Source organism: Chrysochloris asiatica, unplaced genomic scaffold (genome assembly GCF_000296735.1).
Source record: "Chrysochloris asiatica unplaced genomic scaffold, ChrAsi1.0 scaffold00339, whole genome shotgun sequence".
Classification (NCBI taxonomy): domain Eukaryota; kingdom Metazoa; phylum Chordata; class Mammalia; order Afrosoricida; family Chrysochloridae; genus Chrysochloris; species Chrysochloris asiatica.
Window position 1 is genome coordinate 1,381,397 of NW_006408857.1, and position 17,158 is coordinate 1,398,554.

General features: G+C 50.2%; 1 protein-coding gene across 1 annotated transcript in view; it reads right to left on the reverse strand.

The window, feature by feature from the left end:
* Positions 1–17,158, reverse strand: part of SLC43A1 (solute carrier family 43 (amino acid system L transporter), member 1) — a 37,687-nt gene that overhangs the window by 5,921 nt on the left and 14,608 nt on the right. Inside the window, exons 2-11 of the mRNA XM_006875785.1 lie at positions 12,990–13,167; positions 12,854–12,909; positions 12,679–12,755; positions 10,129–10,221; positions 6,586–6,719; positions 5,730–5,884; positions 3,568–3,714; positions 3,064–3,202; positions 1,113–1,254; positions 597–670 (exon numbers count right to left, since the gene is read on the reverse strand). Coding sequence (XP_006875847.1) covers positions 597–670; positions 1,113–1,254; positions 3,064–3,202; positions 3,568–3,714; positions 5,730–5,884; positions 6,586–6,719; positions 10,129–10,221; positions 12,679–12,755; positions 12,854–12,909; positions 12,990–13,167 — 1,195 coding nt within the window. The remainder of the gene's footprint in view (positions 1–596; positions 671–1,112; positions 1,255–3,063; positions 3,203–3,567; positions 3,715–5,729; positions 5,885–6,585; positions 6,720–10,128; positions 10,222–12,678; positions 12,756–12,853; positions 12,910–12,989; positions 13,168–17,158) is intronic.

Here is a 17,158-nt window from a genome sequence, read left to right on the forward strand (position 1 = left end):
ATGGTCCAGGTCCCGGCAGTGTTTCCTTCTGTTAGACACAGTGTCTCGGATGAGTCAGAACTAACTCAAGGACACCTAACACCAAACTGTGAGAGCCTTGCTGGCACTCAATTGCTAATGAGAGGTCAGTGGTTGGAAATCACCAGCAGCTCTGTAGAAAAAGAAGTGACCGTCTGCTTCCGTAAAGACCCAGACTTGGAAGCCTATGGAGCCGGGCTACTGTGTCCTATAGGGTTGCTATGAGTTGGAATCCACTCAATTCCAACAGATTGGGTTTTCAAACTGTGAGAAAATAAATTTTTGTTCATTGAAGCCACCCATAGCAGCCTGAAGAAACGTAGACACCAAGTATTTCCGGTTCCTTTCTGAAGGATGCTCAGTCAGTAGGCCATCCCACGGGGGACAGGTAACCCTGGAGGAAGTGAGCTCCCCATCACCAGAGGAGCTGAGAAAGGGTTGTGGATGGACAGCCCTGAGCCATCAGTATAAATACTGATGATGGGGACCATGGGAGTAGGGGACAGTGGGGGATGTCCAAGGATCTGGGATCCTCTGGTTAGGGGGAAGGCTTGGGGAAACATGGCCGACAGACTCACACAGCAGCATAGAGGCCTCCGCAGGCAGAGTGGAAGAAACCCCGAACCATGGTATGCAGGATGAAGGTCACAAACTGAAACCAAGTCAAAAAGGAAGAGGTTACAAGAGGGTGTGCAGACAGGAGGAAGGAGGGGTGGGCAAAGAGAGGAAGGGGAACTTCCTGAGCTCGTCCACACACTCCTACCCTCTCTCCAACTCAGCCCACTAGACACACTTCCTGGAGAACCAGAAGAGAGGCGGAAAAAGAGGACAAAAATCTTGGGCCCCGAAGGACAGACAGTGGTAAACCATCCTTGAGGAAGCCCTGGTGGTCCTGTGGGTTAAGCACTCAGCTATCAACCTAAAGGTGAGTGGTTTGAACCCATCAACTGCTCCATGGAGGAAGATGTGGCAGGCAGTCTGCCTCCTTTGAGCTTTGCAGCCTTGGACACCCTGTGGGCAGGTCTACTGTGTCCTCTAGGGTCACTATGAGGCGGGAGGGACTCAATAGAGAAGGTGGAAGCAAGAATGTCTACCTGGAGGTGTAAGTTGTTGATGAGGCAGGTGATGCCAAAACCCACAAGCAGGAAGTTGGTGAAGGTGAAGGCGTTGATGGCATTGGTGAGCTTCTGGATCTTGCGGTAACGCGGTCTGGTGGACTTGGTGGCAATCCCGTCCCTGAGGAAGAAGGCATTACAGGCTGCTACTTCAACCTGGCTGCTAACCATTCTGAACCTGTCCCCTCAACCTGCTGGGGCACCTTCACCCTCAAGGCTGTGGGGGCAGCAGGGAAGGTAGAGAATCATGTCCAGCTCAGTGGGTCTCCCCACCTGGTTCCCCCAACCAACCTGCATTACCTGGTGCTTCCTTATAAATGCAGGTGCCCAGCCTGCACCCCAGATCTCAACTCTCAGGGGTGGAGGCCAGTAATTAGCATTTTGACCAGCACCCCTGCACAGTGAAGTGTGAGAGCCAAGGAAGGGAAGAAGGTAGAGAATGAATGGGTGCTCTCATCCTGGTCCTCATCCCATCTCAGGAAGGGATGTCCACCCCTCATCCAGTCTGACAAGAGCGGACGCTGTCTCCCCACCCCCACCACATGGAGGCCAGCCCAGCAGAGGTCAGTAGGCTGGGGTGAGGGCAGGCTGCCCATCTGTCCTGGCCAGAGGGCACTGCAGATGGACACTGGCCATCAGGAGAAGAGGGCGCAGGAGGAAGGCTGGGTGCCCGGGATGGGGCACTGTTGGCAAGTCACTGGATTTGTTCCATATAGATGCCTTCTCTCTAAGCAGACTCTCAGGACAACCAGGGACTATTTGGATTCACACAGAAAGAGCAGCCAAAAGACCGGGATACAAACCCAGGTGACCAGCTTCTATGATGGCCTCCAATGGTCCAGGCAGCCCTCCTGGTTTCACCCCGTTGTGTGGCTCCCCACACACACTGTACCAGGGTTGGTCTCTGTGACCAACAGAACATGACAGAAATGATGGTACGCCACTTCTGAGATTAGGTTATAAAACATTCTGGGGCTTCCATATTGGGGGCCTCCTCTCACTCTCTAACTCATCTTCTTCTCTGAGGAAAGCCTGCAGTCATGTTCTAAGCAGACCTATAGAGATGCCCTTGTGGGGAGGAGCTGAACTTGAGAGAGCTGAGAAGCAAGTTTTCCCTCTGTCAAGAGTTCAGATGGCAGCAGCTCTGGACGAGTTTGAATGAAACCTTATGAGAGATCTGGAAACAGATCCACCAAGCTCAGCCATTCCCAGACTCCTGCCTAGCCCTCAGAAACTGAGACATACACAGTTCGGGCTCTTCCTAGTCCTAAAAAGATGCTATCAAGTACAGGTATACCTCATTTGATTACGCTTTGCTTTATTGTGATTTTCACAGATTGAAGGTAACCCTGGAGCAAGTCTATCGGCACTGTTTTTTCAACAGCATGTGTTCACTTCATGTCTGTCACATGTTTGTCATTCTTACAATATTTCAAATTTTTTTAATGTTCTATTACATGCTTCATTGGCTACAACATGGTACATAACATAACTCTTCTATGTACCGGGAAACAACACAAATGGTGTGACTCACTTTATTACAATAGTCACTTTACTGTAGTGGGCTGGCACCAAACCGATCATATCTCTGAGATCTACCTGTATATCCTGTGTAAGACAGCTTCTAGAGCTTGCATGACTCATTAACTTTCTCATGCCTCAGCTTCCCCATCTGCGAAATGGGCATAATAATAACCCCACCTCGGAAAGCTGTTGTGTGGGCTCAATGAGACAAAGTAAGGTGTTCAGAGCACAGCCAGCACTCAGTGTTAGCTATTATTGCCACTGTGTGCCCTCTTTGCCTCAATTTCCTCATCTGTAAAATGAGCTCTTTCCAGGCTCTTGGGAAAATGAAATGAGAAGCTGGATGTAAAAGTGAATAGAAATCAAGGCCCATCTAACTAGCTGTCACCATCCCTGTCTGGGTCACCTGGCATCTCCAAGGGCAACACCCTCGGTGGGGTCATCCACGCAGTCCTTGATCCGCCAGTCCATGATATAGCCGATGAGGGGACAGGTGAGAAGACACAGCAGCTGCATGGCCCCAAAGATGGACGAGTAGAACCCAACTGGGCAGGATGGGAAGGAAAGCGGTGTCAGGTGCTGGCCCAACAGACACCAGCAGCCCAGCGGGACGGACCAGCCAACCCAGCGGTGGAGTGGGATTTCCAAAAGAACCTTCTTCTGACCCCAGGTTCCTAGTTCCCCAAGATGCTCAGGGTGACAAGGGAGGGACCAGGGCCCAAGGGTTCCTGCCACTTGAGGAGCGACCGGGGCCCAGCCTTCACCCTACCTGTGTCTGCTGCCCTTTTTCTCAGCTCCTCCGACACTGGTGGAGGGGGAAGGGAGTCAAGATGAGAGGAGCCCAGTCAGGGTGGCCCCTTGTGTTCCCCTCCCCTCACCCCAACTCTCAATGGGCTCAGCAATGCCTCACCATTCTCCTGGCCACCGGTCACCAAGTAACTGAGCATCTTGTTCATGGCAGCCATATAAAAGATGACCCGCAGTTGGGTCATACCCATGGTGAGGAGACTCCACAGGAAGATGGGGGCACACAGGCTCTTGCGAAAGGGGATGGACTCTGGAGAGACAGCAGGGGGCGCACCTGAGTCCCAGGCCTTCCATGTCTCCTGCTTGTCCCAGCCCACACAGCTCTAACGGAGCCTCTGGCACTAACTTTGAAGGAACATCTCTTCTAGGGGCTGGTTTCTTCCTGTGCAAAATGAGAGGGTCAGACTCCTTGGCCTCCAAGCTCTTGCCCAGCTCTGGGATGACCTATGCTTTGCAGGCTGCTATTGAATTGGCCTGTGACTTACAGTGATCCCATGCACTGCCCCCATGATTGGTTAAGGATCACACCATAGAGTTTTCATTGATAGTTTTTTTGGAGGTAGATCACCAGGCCTTTCTTCCTATTTTGTCTTAGTCTGGAAGCTCTGGTGAGACCTGTTTAGCATCACAGCAACACAGAAACCTCCACACAGACAGGCAAGTGACGACTCCCCATAAGGTACGCTGGCCAGGAATCGAACCTAGGCCTCCCTCTGGCTACTATACTATTTGTTAAGCAATCGCTATGTGTCGCAAGGAGTCCCAGTGTGGCACTGTAGGCTAAGCACTGAACTGCTAACTGCAACGTTGGCAGTTCAAACCCACTAGCCACTCCGTGGAAACTCTGTAATTGCTAACAGTAACTCAATAGATTAGGTAGGAACCTCTGGGGACTGTGGGTTTATGTTACTGAGGAAGAGACAATGAGTGTGAGATGACAATGCTCTCAAGGGTTTTTTCTTATAAATTTTTAAAAATATAAGACAAAGCCCTATAGAGCACAGTTATACTCTGACACACGGGCTTGTCATGAGCTGGAATCAATTCAGTTGCAACTGGTGTGGTTTGGTTTGTGAACAGGTATTATTCCATTCAGTATCATCTTCCAACCATCCTCTCTTTACCCCATTTTACAGATGAGGAGACTAGAACTCTGAAAGGTTACGTGATGACTGGAGGCCTGGTGGGTTAAGCACTGGGCTGTTCAAACCCACCAGCAGCAACTCAGGAGAAAGAAGAGGTGTCTGCTCCTATAAACATTTATTTTACAGCCTCAGAAACCCCATGGGGCAGTGCTACTCTTATCACACAGGAGTGCTCTGAATGACTTTAGTGGCAGTGGAGTTTGATATGGATTTTAGTTGAAATGACAGGCCAGTCTGACTCAGACTCACACCTGTAAGCAGTCAGTCCATCAGGTGGGTCAGCAGTGGCGTTCTTACCCCTTATATGCACTTCACACAGAGTTCCCATGTCCATGACTTCATCCACCTTCACAACTAACTTCTCCAGGAGGTAATTTGTATTTGGTTAAGAGAAGGGAAAATGTTGAACACTGATCTACTCAAGTCACATAGTCTGAAGGTTTGGAGCCAAAGCTCAGACCCCCATCTCCTTCCACTAGATCATGAAACTGACAGTTTCAGGGCCTCAGGCACCTTGGGAAATGATCAAAGCAGATGGTTTCCCCAACCATCCAGCCAGCTTCCTCTGAGACAGAGAGGGTGCAGTTCCCAGTGTGACCAGGAGGGGGCCCCACACAGCCACGCTCCTGGCTGTGCCTGATGTAAGCGGCTCAGAGGTTGCTGGAGATCTCAGAGGGAAGAGTTGCTTCCCAGGCCTTACCTTCATTCTGGCAGCTCCTCTCCCCCATCCAGGGAATCCATCAAGGTACCCGTGAATCTGAATTTCCCATAGTTCTCTGAGCTTTGATTTCCCCATCTGTTACCAGGAAGCCTAAGGAGCCCTAGTGGCACAATGGTTAACTGCTTGGTTGCTACTCAGGAAATTTGTGGTTTGAGCCCACATAGCAGCTTCATGAGAAAACCACCTCACAATCTGCTTCTGTTAAGGATTACAGCGTAGAACACCCTACAGGACAGTTGTACTCTGTCACACGGGGTTACTACAAGTCTGAGTGATACAACATCACCTAGTCACAATAGCACCCCATGCCCTCCCCAGCTGAGGGGGAGAGAGTGAACAATTCCCCGACACATGCTCGCTGGCTGTGAGGACCCACCCTCCCCAGCCCCTGAAACTCACTCTCAGGAGACTTTTCTGAGAGGCCCCGGTCATCCCCTTCCTCCAGGCTGGGGGCCTTCTGACTCAGCCGTTGACCCACGCTAGTCACATGGTCATAGAAGCGATCACCTGTCACCTTGTGGTCCAGAACCAGCCCACTGAGCTTGATCTTCTTCCTGTCAGTGGCCAGGCCAGAAGGTGTGAGAACCAGTCACCGGGGCCACCCTCCCCGCCTGTCCCAGAGCCTCTGAGAACCCTGTGGCCCAGCATGGCCACATCTAGTGCGGTGTGGTACAGGCTGCTCAGAGCACGTCTAGGGCTGAGCAGAGGTGCCCAGTAAGAGAAGGGCACATGGGCCATTTTCACTAAGGTCGTTCTCAGAGAGGAGACAGCCTAGTTCCAGCCCCTTATGATGGCATGACCTTTGCTCCCAGATCCTTTGTTTCCTTCACCTGTAAAGTGAAGTTCTCTGGTAGTGTAGTGGTTATGAATCAGGCTGCTAACTTCAAGGTCAGCAGTTCGAAACTACCAGCTTTTCTGCGGGAGAAAGATGAGGCTTTCTACTCCCGTAAAGATATGCAGCTTCAGAAACCCTGTGCAGGGTCACTATGTGCTTGGCTATCCCCCAATCTGGGTCCACATAGTATCTCCTCTGTTGCTGAGGTCCTTCCCAAACCCCACAGGATAACAACAATCGCATTAGTCAACTCACTCAGGGCACCTGCGATGTGCCAGCTTTATTATTTAGAAACACTTGTAAATGGGCACATGTGACAGAATTTAGAGCTCAGACGATCTGCCAAGCAGAAAACCCAATCCATCCTACCACCAGCCCCCTGGGAGAGCCCCCAGCTCACTGCAGCACCCCCACACTCACATGTAATCGACCTCCTCCGGGGCTGGAAAAGCTTTGGTGGGCCAGTTGAGGGCACAGTTCAGGAAGATGAGGCAAGCCAGGCCAGACCAGGTGAACATGATGACCACAAATGCCACACCAGCATCGTAGATGAGCTGTGGGACAGGGGCAGCAATGTGGGGACCCTGAGCAAGTGCCCTGTAACTTACAAATGCACTAACTTCCCAGGCTCAGGGAGTTCGAGGGGAGCGTGGTTTGGTATCATCGGCTATCACCATTTCCAGCCCCTTCTGGACCATGAAAGAACCCGGGCTGCAGACGCCTGTTCTTCCTACCTCAGTCTTTTGCCCAATTTACAGATGAGGAAGCCAAGGTCAGAAGTTAGAGCCACAGCTAGAAGATCCACCCCCCGTCTACCTTCTTCAGCCCAGCCTCCCGTTCCCCAACAAGAATGATGAATCCATCCCCACAAAGTGCAGAAGCTGCAGGTCCTCAACTCAGATGTGTCTGCAGTCTCAGTTATCATCTGTAAAATGGGCACCCATTGTGCCTGGACTCCATAAACCTCCCTGGGTGTTTTCACACACACGTTTGCTAATATCATTTCACCTCACCTATAAAAGAGGGAAAGGAATGCCAAAGGTTAAACAGGAGTCCCCTGTTCCTGGTGCCCCTTTCTGGAACGTTTGCTGAAGTCGAAGTCTTAGCTTGCCTCTCACTGGTGCAGCACACTCCAGGACCAGCTGGTTCAGTGTTGATATGGACTCCGCTCAAGTGAGTCAGCTCGTCTACCGGGGCACAGACGCACTCCTTCCTCCTGCCTCTCCTCCTGAGCCTCAAGGTGGTCCCTACTCTTTCTTTCAAGGCAGTGACTCCTGGTGACAACAGGGCAGGGCCTCAAAAGGCCATACCCTTAAACTTAGGGGTTAAAATAACAGGTCCTCCAACCCCACCCTCCGCACCTACTGCTATCTGAACAAAGCGCCTTCTCAAACTCCTGTGGGGACGCTGATCAAGTGCCCTCTAAACTCACAAATGAACTAACTGTCCAGGCTCAGGGAGCCTGAGGGGCAGACCACGGCACAACTAAATATCATTTGACAAAGAAAGAAATGGAGACTCCAGCTTGCACCTACCGAGCTGGCCCTTGTTCCCTGACACTCATTTGTCCAGGATCTGGTCTGGCAAGGGCTAGCGTAGTGACCTTGGACTCAAGTCACCCTCTGGGAGGTGTGGAAGGAGATATGGCCCAAAGGTTGGATGGGGCCAGAATCAGGTGCCCTGAATGCATGTATAGAGGTTGGACTTCCTTTGTAGGTGAATCAGAACTACCGAAGGATTTTCAGGGGGTCTATGAGTCAGTCCTCTGTCTTAGAAAGATCATTCTAGAAGCCACGTAAATGACAGTCTAACCCTAAAGAACCAAGACAGCTGTCATTAAGTGTAGTCTGACTTAGTGTGCCCCATGTATGTCACACTAGAACTGTGCTGCCTTTAAAACAGATTTGCAGGCCACTCTTCTTAGATGCCTCTAGGTAGACCTGAACTGCCAACCTTTTGGTTAGCAACAAGCACGTTAACCATTTACACTTACCAGAAGCACCACAACAGACTATTGTTGTTGTTGTTAGGTGGTGTCAAGTTGATTCCGACTCATATCAACCCTGCAGGGCCCCTGAGGCTACAAATCTTTATGGGAGCAGAAAGCCTCATCTTTTGCCCAAAGAGCAGCGGTGGATTTGAACTGCTGACCTTGTGGTTAGCAGTTCAGTGTTTCTCCTACAGTGCCACCAACATTCTCCATGACAGACTTCTTGCTGTTCTTATGTTGTTAAGTGCCGTGAAGTTGGTTCCAACTCATAGCCACCCTGTATAGGGTTTCCAAGGAGCAGTTGGTGGGTTTGAACTGCCAACCATGTGGTTAGCAATCCAGTGCTTATCCTACAGTGCTACACCAGGACTCCCATGACAATATGGTGGTGGTGGTAATGTGCCGTGGAGTCGATTCTGACTCACAGCGACCCTGCACAGGGTTTCCGAGGCTGCAAAAACTTTACAGGAACAGAAGGCCTCATCTTTCTCCTATGGAACAGCTGGTAGTTTCAAACTGCTGACCCTGAGGTTAGCAGCCAGATTTGTAACCACTACGCTACCAGTGCTCCTTCCCATGACAGCATAGAGAGGGATAAGATCAGAGGCAGGGAGCAGTTGATAAAACTTGCCCTGGTCCAGGGGAGAGGATGAAGACCTAGGCAGAGGCCACAGGGATAACGAGGGGGAGGAGGTAGGGCTGGGCACATTCTGTCATTCCTTAGTGCTTCTCCGCCTGGTGCTAGACAACCAGCCATCTCTCTTCCGGATCTTGTTTTGTTTTGTTTTTTTAAACTGTGTAGCATAGTCGTTACGAATTGAGCTGCGAACCTCAAGGTCAGCAGTTCGAAACTACCAGCTGTTCCATGAGAGAAAGATGAGGCTTTCTGCTCCCGTAAAGATTTACAGCCTCAGAAACCCTGTACAGGGTCGCTATGAGTCAGAACTGACTCCACGGCACAGAACCACCACCACCATCACCACAATTAAAAATGTAAATAAAACATTTTGAAACTTAAAATGGAAAGTGTACTTTTTTTCATTTAAATTTTTTTAAAGCACGAATTACCTTAGTGGCACAAATGGTGAAACGCTGCTGACCAAAGGCTGGTGGGTCCAACCCACACATCAGCTCTGCAAGAGAAACACCTGGCCACCTGTTCCCATACAGATTACAGCCTGGAAAATCCTAGGGAGCCTTTCTCAGTGCCATGGGGTCACCAGGAGTCAAAAATGGACCAGACAACACTTAACAACAATATATACACAAAACATTTGCCAACTCAACTATTTCAACATGCGCAATCAGTGACACTAATAAGTTACCGAGTTGTTGACCATCACGTCTGTCCAGTTCCACATTGCTATGCCACTAGTAACATAAACTCAGTGTCTCTGAATAATAGCTCCCCTAAAAAAAATTTTTTTAAAGACTTAGAAATGGATCATGGTGATGTTTGTACAACACCAGAAGTGTGGCTGATATGGCTGGATTGTTTGTGTAAAAGACGCTGGAATGGCAAATATGTTGTTGTAGATATATTGCTACAATAAAATTTATAAAGTATAAAAAAAATAGTATTTCCCCTTTGCCGCCTCCCTCCCGTCTCTGGGAACCACTAATATGCCTTGGTCTCTGCATGTCTGCATATACTGTGTTGTTAAGTGCCACTGAGTCAGTTCCAACTCATAGCAACCCTTCTGAGAAGAGGCTGGTGAATTTGACCCACCAACCTTACAGTTCAAAGTGGCCTTGCAGTCCAGTGCTTATCCTAGAGCACCAAACCAGGACTCCACATAAGTGGAATCATATACCAGTTGTCCTTTTGTGACTGACTTCTTTCACATGCTAGAATGGTTTCAATGTTAATCCACATTACAGCATTTATCATTTCTCTTTATGGCTGACCAATCCCACTCTGTCCTGTGTCAAGGCCAGAAGAAACCCCAAGAGACCCCCAAGCAGCACCATACCTTGATCCCAGGAAACGTGATGGCGGAAGAAGCATAAGAACCAATCATGAGGGCCATGAAGGTGGAACGCAGGTTCCCAAACATGTTAGGCAGCTGGAGGAGGAGGAGAGCAGCGGAGGTTAGCAGGAACAGCCCTGGTTTCAGTCTAGGCTTCACCTTCTCCAGCCTCCCCTGAGACAGCTGGGGAGCATCTCAAAGTGCAATCTAGGACCACAGTCCTGAGACCCAACAGAGCAGCTTCCAGGCAAAACCCATGTGGGAAACTGTATTCTGATCTCTCTCGGGCAACGACTCTGATGCACCTTAAAAAAGTTCTGTTCATTTTAACCCCAAGGTATCTTTGTCTGTTGTTTAGGAACACTTCTTCCTATCTCACACGACAAGTGTTAAAGAAACACTGATGGCACCAATTCATTTTACTGATGAGAAAACTCAGGCCCAAAAAGGGAGAGAAAGGGACTCAGGGCCACATAGCCAATTATGGACTTTCCCTGCCCACCCTACCCCCACCCCCCTGGTTCTGACTATCCCAGACCAGGTCCCCAGGCTGTGAGCCTGCCTGATCCTGCACGAGGCTAATGTGAGCTAATGTTGATATCCATGTGTCCAGAGTAGAACTGCTCCATAGGGTTTTCAAGGCCCCTGGATGGATTCAAACCACCAACCTTTCAGCTAGTAGTCAAGCACTTAACCATTTGCACTACCCAGGCCCTCCTCTGATGGTGGCCCCCCCATCCTCCTGGTGGCCCCAGAAGCCCCCATCCACAATTTCTGCTGAACCAAGACAAGTCATGGGAAGGGCCAGGAAGGTGAGGGTGGGACGAATGAAGGGGCAGGCCATGTTTCCAGGGGTGGTGGCTCTGACGCGCATACTCCCACCAGTAGAGAATTAATTGATCGCATGTTCTGCTCTGCTGAGCTGAGCCAGGCCCTCAGGGGAGAAAAAGGCAAAGTCGTGATGCCCTTGTGAAACACTTGGGCTCCCCCCCCCCCCACCATCCCCTCCCCAGATCACTAGATTCCACAGTTGGGAAGGGCCTTAGACAAGCCCTTTCCACATCTCTTCTTCTCTGCATGAGGCCAGAGACTTTACACTGAAAAAACTCTGGGAAGCAAAGTGGGCACACACACACACAAAATTCCAAACCAAAAAACCACTGAAGCCAATGCCACTGAATTGATTCCGACTCATGGAAATCCCATATGTGACAGATTCTAACTGCTCCAGATCTATTCTTACGCCTTCCTTCTGTGGTGCTGCTGGGTGGGTTCGAACTGCCAACCTTTAGGTTAGAAGTCGAGTGCAAACCCCACTTGCGCCACCCAGGGACTCTGGAAGGTGGACAAACAGAATTAAGAGTCAACCCTTCCCCATCCACAGTGACTCTGAAATGCTTGGGCGGGGTGCAGAAGGGCCAGGCTAGCCCCTACTGGGACAGAGGTTTCCTGGCTCCTTGTATTTGCAAGGCATGCCGCCAAGGAAGCCAGGGCCAAGGCCAAGGAGGGTGACCGGCTCCCCGGAGAAGGGTCCGCGGGTGCTGTCACCACCCAGCACGTGGGGGAGGGGGCGGGGTACGGAGGCCAACCCAGTTCACCCGGAGCTGACCCGTGGGCCAGGACAGAGCCAACAGCCAGCCAGCAGCAGCACTGGACGTCCCAGCGAAGAGCTCAGCGGTCCAGGGGCGGGGCGGGGGCGGGGCCGGCGCGGGGCCCTGCCATTGGCTAGAGATTACGGGCTGGGCGGGGCGGTGAGCGGGGGCGGGGCGGGACCCCGCGTCGGGCCGACGGGCAGGGTCCGAGGTCGCGCCCCACACCCTGGGGGAGGGATTCGGAGGCCCTGAGCCCCGGCACACAGTCTGCAAAGGGGCTGCAGAGGGGCGGGGAGGAAGGGATCTGCTTCCCCCGGGTTGTGAAATGTCCCCAGCTGGAATGAAGGCGGCTGCTGGGGTGAGGGGAAATTCAGCCAAAAACATCCAGTTTGGCAGTCAGGCGGCCCTTAGCCGAGATAAACACTGCAGGTCGTGCAGCCAGGAACACACACACACTTATAAGTCCTTAACCCTTTTATTCACACGCTCACAGGCATAAACATTTACCCTGACAATAACAGACGTCCACAACTCACACGTGTCATCTGTCAAGTCACATCAAAGTGCCGTTTTGGTAGGTCAAACACGGTCAAGTGTCAACAACCTCGTATGGCTTGACCTCAAGTCCTGGCAAATGCCCACTCGTGCTCGCTCTCAGCGTCACGCGTCCACTCTCCCACAGTCTCAGGCTGCCCCTCCCTGGCGCTAGCACATTACACAGTTTTATTTTCCTCCCAGCACTTAGAACGACTGACATCATTCATTCCTTTACTTGTGGATTGGGCGCCGGCTCCCCCACCCCCAAGCTCAAGAGGGTGCTGTGACCCAGGGGTGCACCGGGACACTCATCTCCTCGTACCTCACACCCACCCTGAGCTGCCCCCACAATTTCACAGGCGAGCACTGGGCCCCTGCCTCATTTGTTCCGGGGCAGCTGCCAGGCCTGGTCAGTCATACTCACCGTGAGTGAGGTGAACGTTAGGCAGATGCCACCAAAGCCATTCAGGGACAACGCCAGGAATATCAGTGGAGAGAGAACTGGGGAGGGAGAGAGGAGGTGTGGGGAGCCGCTGAGGGCAGGAGGTCAATACGTCCCACCCATCCTTGTGTGTGCGGAGGGGAGATGGACAGCTTACCTTCCGTGTTCCGAGAGGCCAAGGCCATAAGAGTGCAGGATGCAGCGAAGCAGGCACTGTAGGGGCACAAGGAAGTGGTAGACCTGGAAAAAATCTGAGGCCCCCTCCCTGCCCACGCACCCCACAGCCAGCTCACCTGCCCATCAGTCGCATTGGCCGTGGGCCAAATCGATCCATGAGGATTCCCAGTGGCAGGGTGGTGGCGCTGAGCACAAAGGAACCAATGGTAAAGCCCAGATTAAGCATTTCATCCTGTCGATCACAGCTTGTCCTCGAGGACCGTTCGTCCAGAGTGGTGTTGGTGGTGTTCTCAGCTGAGGGGGGTGATGGGAGAGCATTTAGCACCTGAGAGGGTGCAGCACAGGTAAGAGCATCTGGGTTCTGGGTCCTATTTTCAAATTTCATACCTCCAACTGGATGACTCTGCAACTGGGCCTACTCTGGTGGGGCACAGAGGGGGCTTCCATAAATTACGATCGGACTCTAGGAGACTCACACACCCAACCTGAATCCTCACCTAGCTCAAATGTGAGAAAAGTCCCTGGGTGGTTCAAATGGTTCTGCTACTAAGGTTGCAGATTCAAGTTTGCCCAGAAGTGCCTTGGAAGAAAGACCTGGCAATTTAGGTCCCCCAAAATCAGCTATAGAAAACTCTATGGAGCGTAGTTGTACTCTGACATATGAGGTGGCCATGAATCAGAGTCACCTTGAAGGCACTAGGGTCATTCTAATATTCACTCCGTGTCCAAACTTCAGAGGGTTGTGGATCCCCAACAGGATACACCTTCAAATCTTGGCACCAAGTTAGTGCATGACAGCTGTAAAGGATGTAACAAGAATTCACTTGAAACGTAGGAAAATCTTCCCCAGCAATTAGCATTCTGGTAGTAATAATGGCTACCAGTAGCGTAGTGGTTACGAATCGGGCTGCAAACCACAAGGTCAGCAGTTTGAAACTACCAGCTGCTCCGTGGGAGAAACATGAGGTGTTCTGCTCCAGTAAAGATTTACAGCCTCAGAAACCCTGTTCGGGGTCGCTATGGGTCGGAACCTACTCGACGGCACTTAACAACAACAACAAACCAGCTGCTCCTCAGAAACGCTACACAGGGTCGCTATGGGTCGGAACCAACTCGACAGCACTTAACAACAATAATATTTACTAAACACATACCAAGTTCCAGGTAATGTTCTAAACATTGTATTAGCTCACAACGGTACCCTGAGTGAGCCAATAAAAAAATCTCCACTCTCCCGAAACTAAAACTGAGGCATGAATGATTAGATCTCTGAGACTGCCCTCTAGCACCCTTTAGAAGTGCTTCTGGAGGGCTCATCCTTCAAGCAAATGTGCAAGTTTGAATTGTGACAAGATAATGAGAAAGGTTAGTGGAGGGGCAAGGTAGAGAATTTCACTTTATTCAGTGCTCAGATAGTCCTCTCCAATTTGTCACTAGGCAGCATTGCCAAGGACAAGCTCAGGACATGCCTGGGAGGTTGAAATACCAACCATCCTCAAGAGCTGGGCAACCTGGGACAAGAGACTCCATCTCTGAGCCGCAGGCTCTTTGTCTACAAAAAGGAGCAGAGAATACCAAAACCATTGGGTCCTTAGGCAGAGTCACCAGGAGAACATGGACAAAGAAGAAATGTGCCTGGAACAGCTGAGGAAGGGAATTGATGATTAGTCTGAGGGGGTTACCAAGAGGAAAGCCCCCTAATCAGGTGCCTAGAACCCAAAGTAAGACAGGAAGAGCTCTGATCTTGTGGAACTTGTATTAGACAATACTAAACAAGGAAATAAATGAATGGCTGGTGTCCACATGAGACCAAAAGGGCAGCTTTTGCCCAAAACAAAGCTCAGAAGGCAAGAACAAGCAGGAAAGAAAGATGAATGAAAACGGGAGACCCGGGGAGGAAGTGGGAAGACTGCCCCTTCATTGAGGGCATTGCAACTAATGTCAAGAAACAATGTGTATAAATTATTGAATAGGAAACTAATGTGCTCTGTAAACTGTCATCAAGGTACCCCAAAAAAGTAGCAGATGCTTAGAATAGAACAAAACAGGAGGCTATTTTAGAGCCTGGGTGCTCCAGCCAGTGGGGGAAGACATTTGCACTAAGACTGACAATGATCTCTGACTTAATTATCCAAAGTGTGTGCACGGGTGAACTGATCTGTTTATTAACACAAAGACCTTTCAGACACTGAGTGCTGGCCAACCTGGGCAGGGACCACCTTGAGAATGGGAAATTAACCATCCCTGACAGCTACCAGAGAGATTGTGAGAACCTCCAACACCTGGGGCAAGTGGTTAAAGCTTTAGACCCCACAGCCTTGGAGGCTCAAGCCAGCATTGTCATTTTGTGACCCTCATGGTCACTGTTCATTGCTCCACTATTACGAGTGGTGTGTCACCCCTCTGAGGTGTGGCACGTGCCCTGGGCGCTACATGAAGAGGGCATGGCTGAACAGTTTATTAACCATTGTAGTTTCCATCACCAGTTATGAGATCATTCAGCAAGTTAAAACTAAGACTTTCATATTTGAGAGCCTCCATGGGTCAAGGAGGTAGCGTGGTGGCTCCATACTGCGAACCACGAGGTCAGCGGTTCGAGCTCACCAGCCGCTCTATGAAAGACAGATGAGGCTTTCTGCTCCCATAAAGATTTAAAGCCTCAGAAACTCTACACTGAGTCAGAATTGATTCAATTGGCACTTAACAACAATGGGTCAAGGAAGGAACGTTGGGTGGTGCAGTGAGTTAAGCATTAGGCTTGTGGTTTGAACCCACCAGGTGCTCCATGGGAGAAGGATGAGGCAGTTTGCTTCTGTGATTACTGACAGCCTGGGAAACACCAGGGTACCCTATAGAGACACTATGAGTCAGAATGGGTTTGATTTGGTGGGAACGGTTCAACACAGACCATGTGATCTTGCTCTGCTGAGTGTAGGAAGAGGAAAAACCAGGGAGAAAAATGACTTTGAACACATTATAGACTAATTTGCATCAGTGACAGCAAGGCAGGTATAGCTGTCATATTCATGTAGTGCTAGGAGATGTGAAGTAAAAGATTAATGAGATCTATTTGGAGTCCTGGTGTGGTGCTGTGAGATAAGCACTCAACCATAAGGTCGGTTTGGACCTCCAGGTCAGTGGTTCAAACTTACCAGCCGCTCCTCAGAAACCCTATGGAGGGTGGCTATACAGGACCAAGTTGAGTTTGTTATTGACCACACTTCTGGCGTAGTTAGCAGGATCCGTGCAATCAGCCACTGAATGTTCAGCCAGGTTTAGTCTACATTTGTTAATTCACTCTACATACACTTAGCAGGCATCTACTGCATGCCAGGTACTGTGTTGGGAGAGCAGGTAAAGCAGGGAGAAAGGCAAAGATAATTTAGACAAGCAAACAGGTGACCAGCAGTGACCTCCATGTTTTGCTTGGTTCACAGTATTGATCCTGGTGGTGGTTGTGTGCCGCCATGTTGGTTCCAATTCACAGCAACACTGTATAGGGTTTCTGAGGCTGTAAAAGCCTCTCTTTCTCCTGGGGAGTAAATAGTAGATTCCAACTACTGACATTGCAGTTAGCAGTCCAGCTCTTAACCCACTACACTACCAATGCTCCTTTGGTGGTGATTGGGCTGTAAATTTTAATGAGGTGTCAGTTTAAAATCAGAAGATAGTACATTAATACCCAGATTGCAGGCGTCTCTTTTAAAAGTCCAAAGATCTGGTCACTGCTGGGGCTAAGTAAAAGCCACCTCTTCTCACCCTGACTTGCCTTATCAACCATAGCCTTATCTCCCTTTTAGCTCCCAGACATTTGCCATCTTATACCTGCCCTGGTCTACCCAATTATTATTATCTGCCTGGCCCTCATCAGCATTTGAATTTGCAGCCTTTGTATTAGACAGACACTGTCCCAACTCCCAAGTGTTTCATAATTAAATGAAAAATTCCCTCAAAATTAATCCACTAGGTCTCAATTAATGAACAGGTGCTATACACATTGTGTGTCAGAACAGAGCCGATGCGTGGTGACCCATGTGTGTCCGAGTAGAGCTATGGTCCATACAGTTTTCAAAGCTGCCTCTTCAGAAACAGGTCACCAAGCCTTTTTTCAAAGTGTCTCTGGGTGGAATCACATCACCAATTTTCCTGATAGCGGTGGAACATGTTAACCATTTACAACACCTAGGTACTTCAAGAAAAGGACGATGATCTAGTCCCTAAAGATCACCCACTGAAAGCCTGACACACATGGGGTTTCCATGAGTCAGTAACAGCTCAACAAACA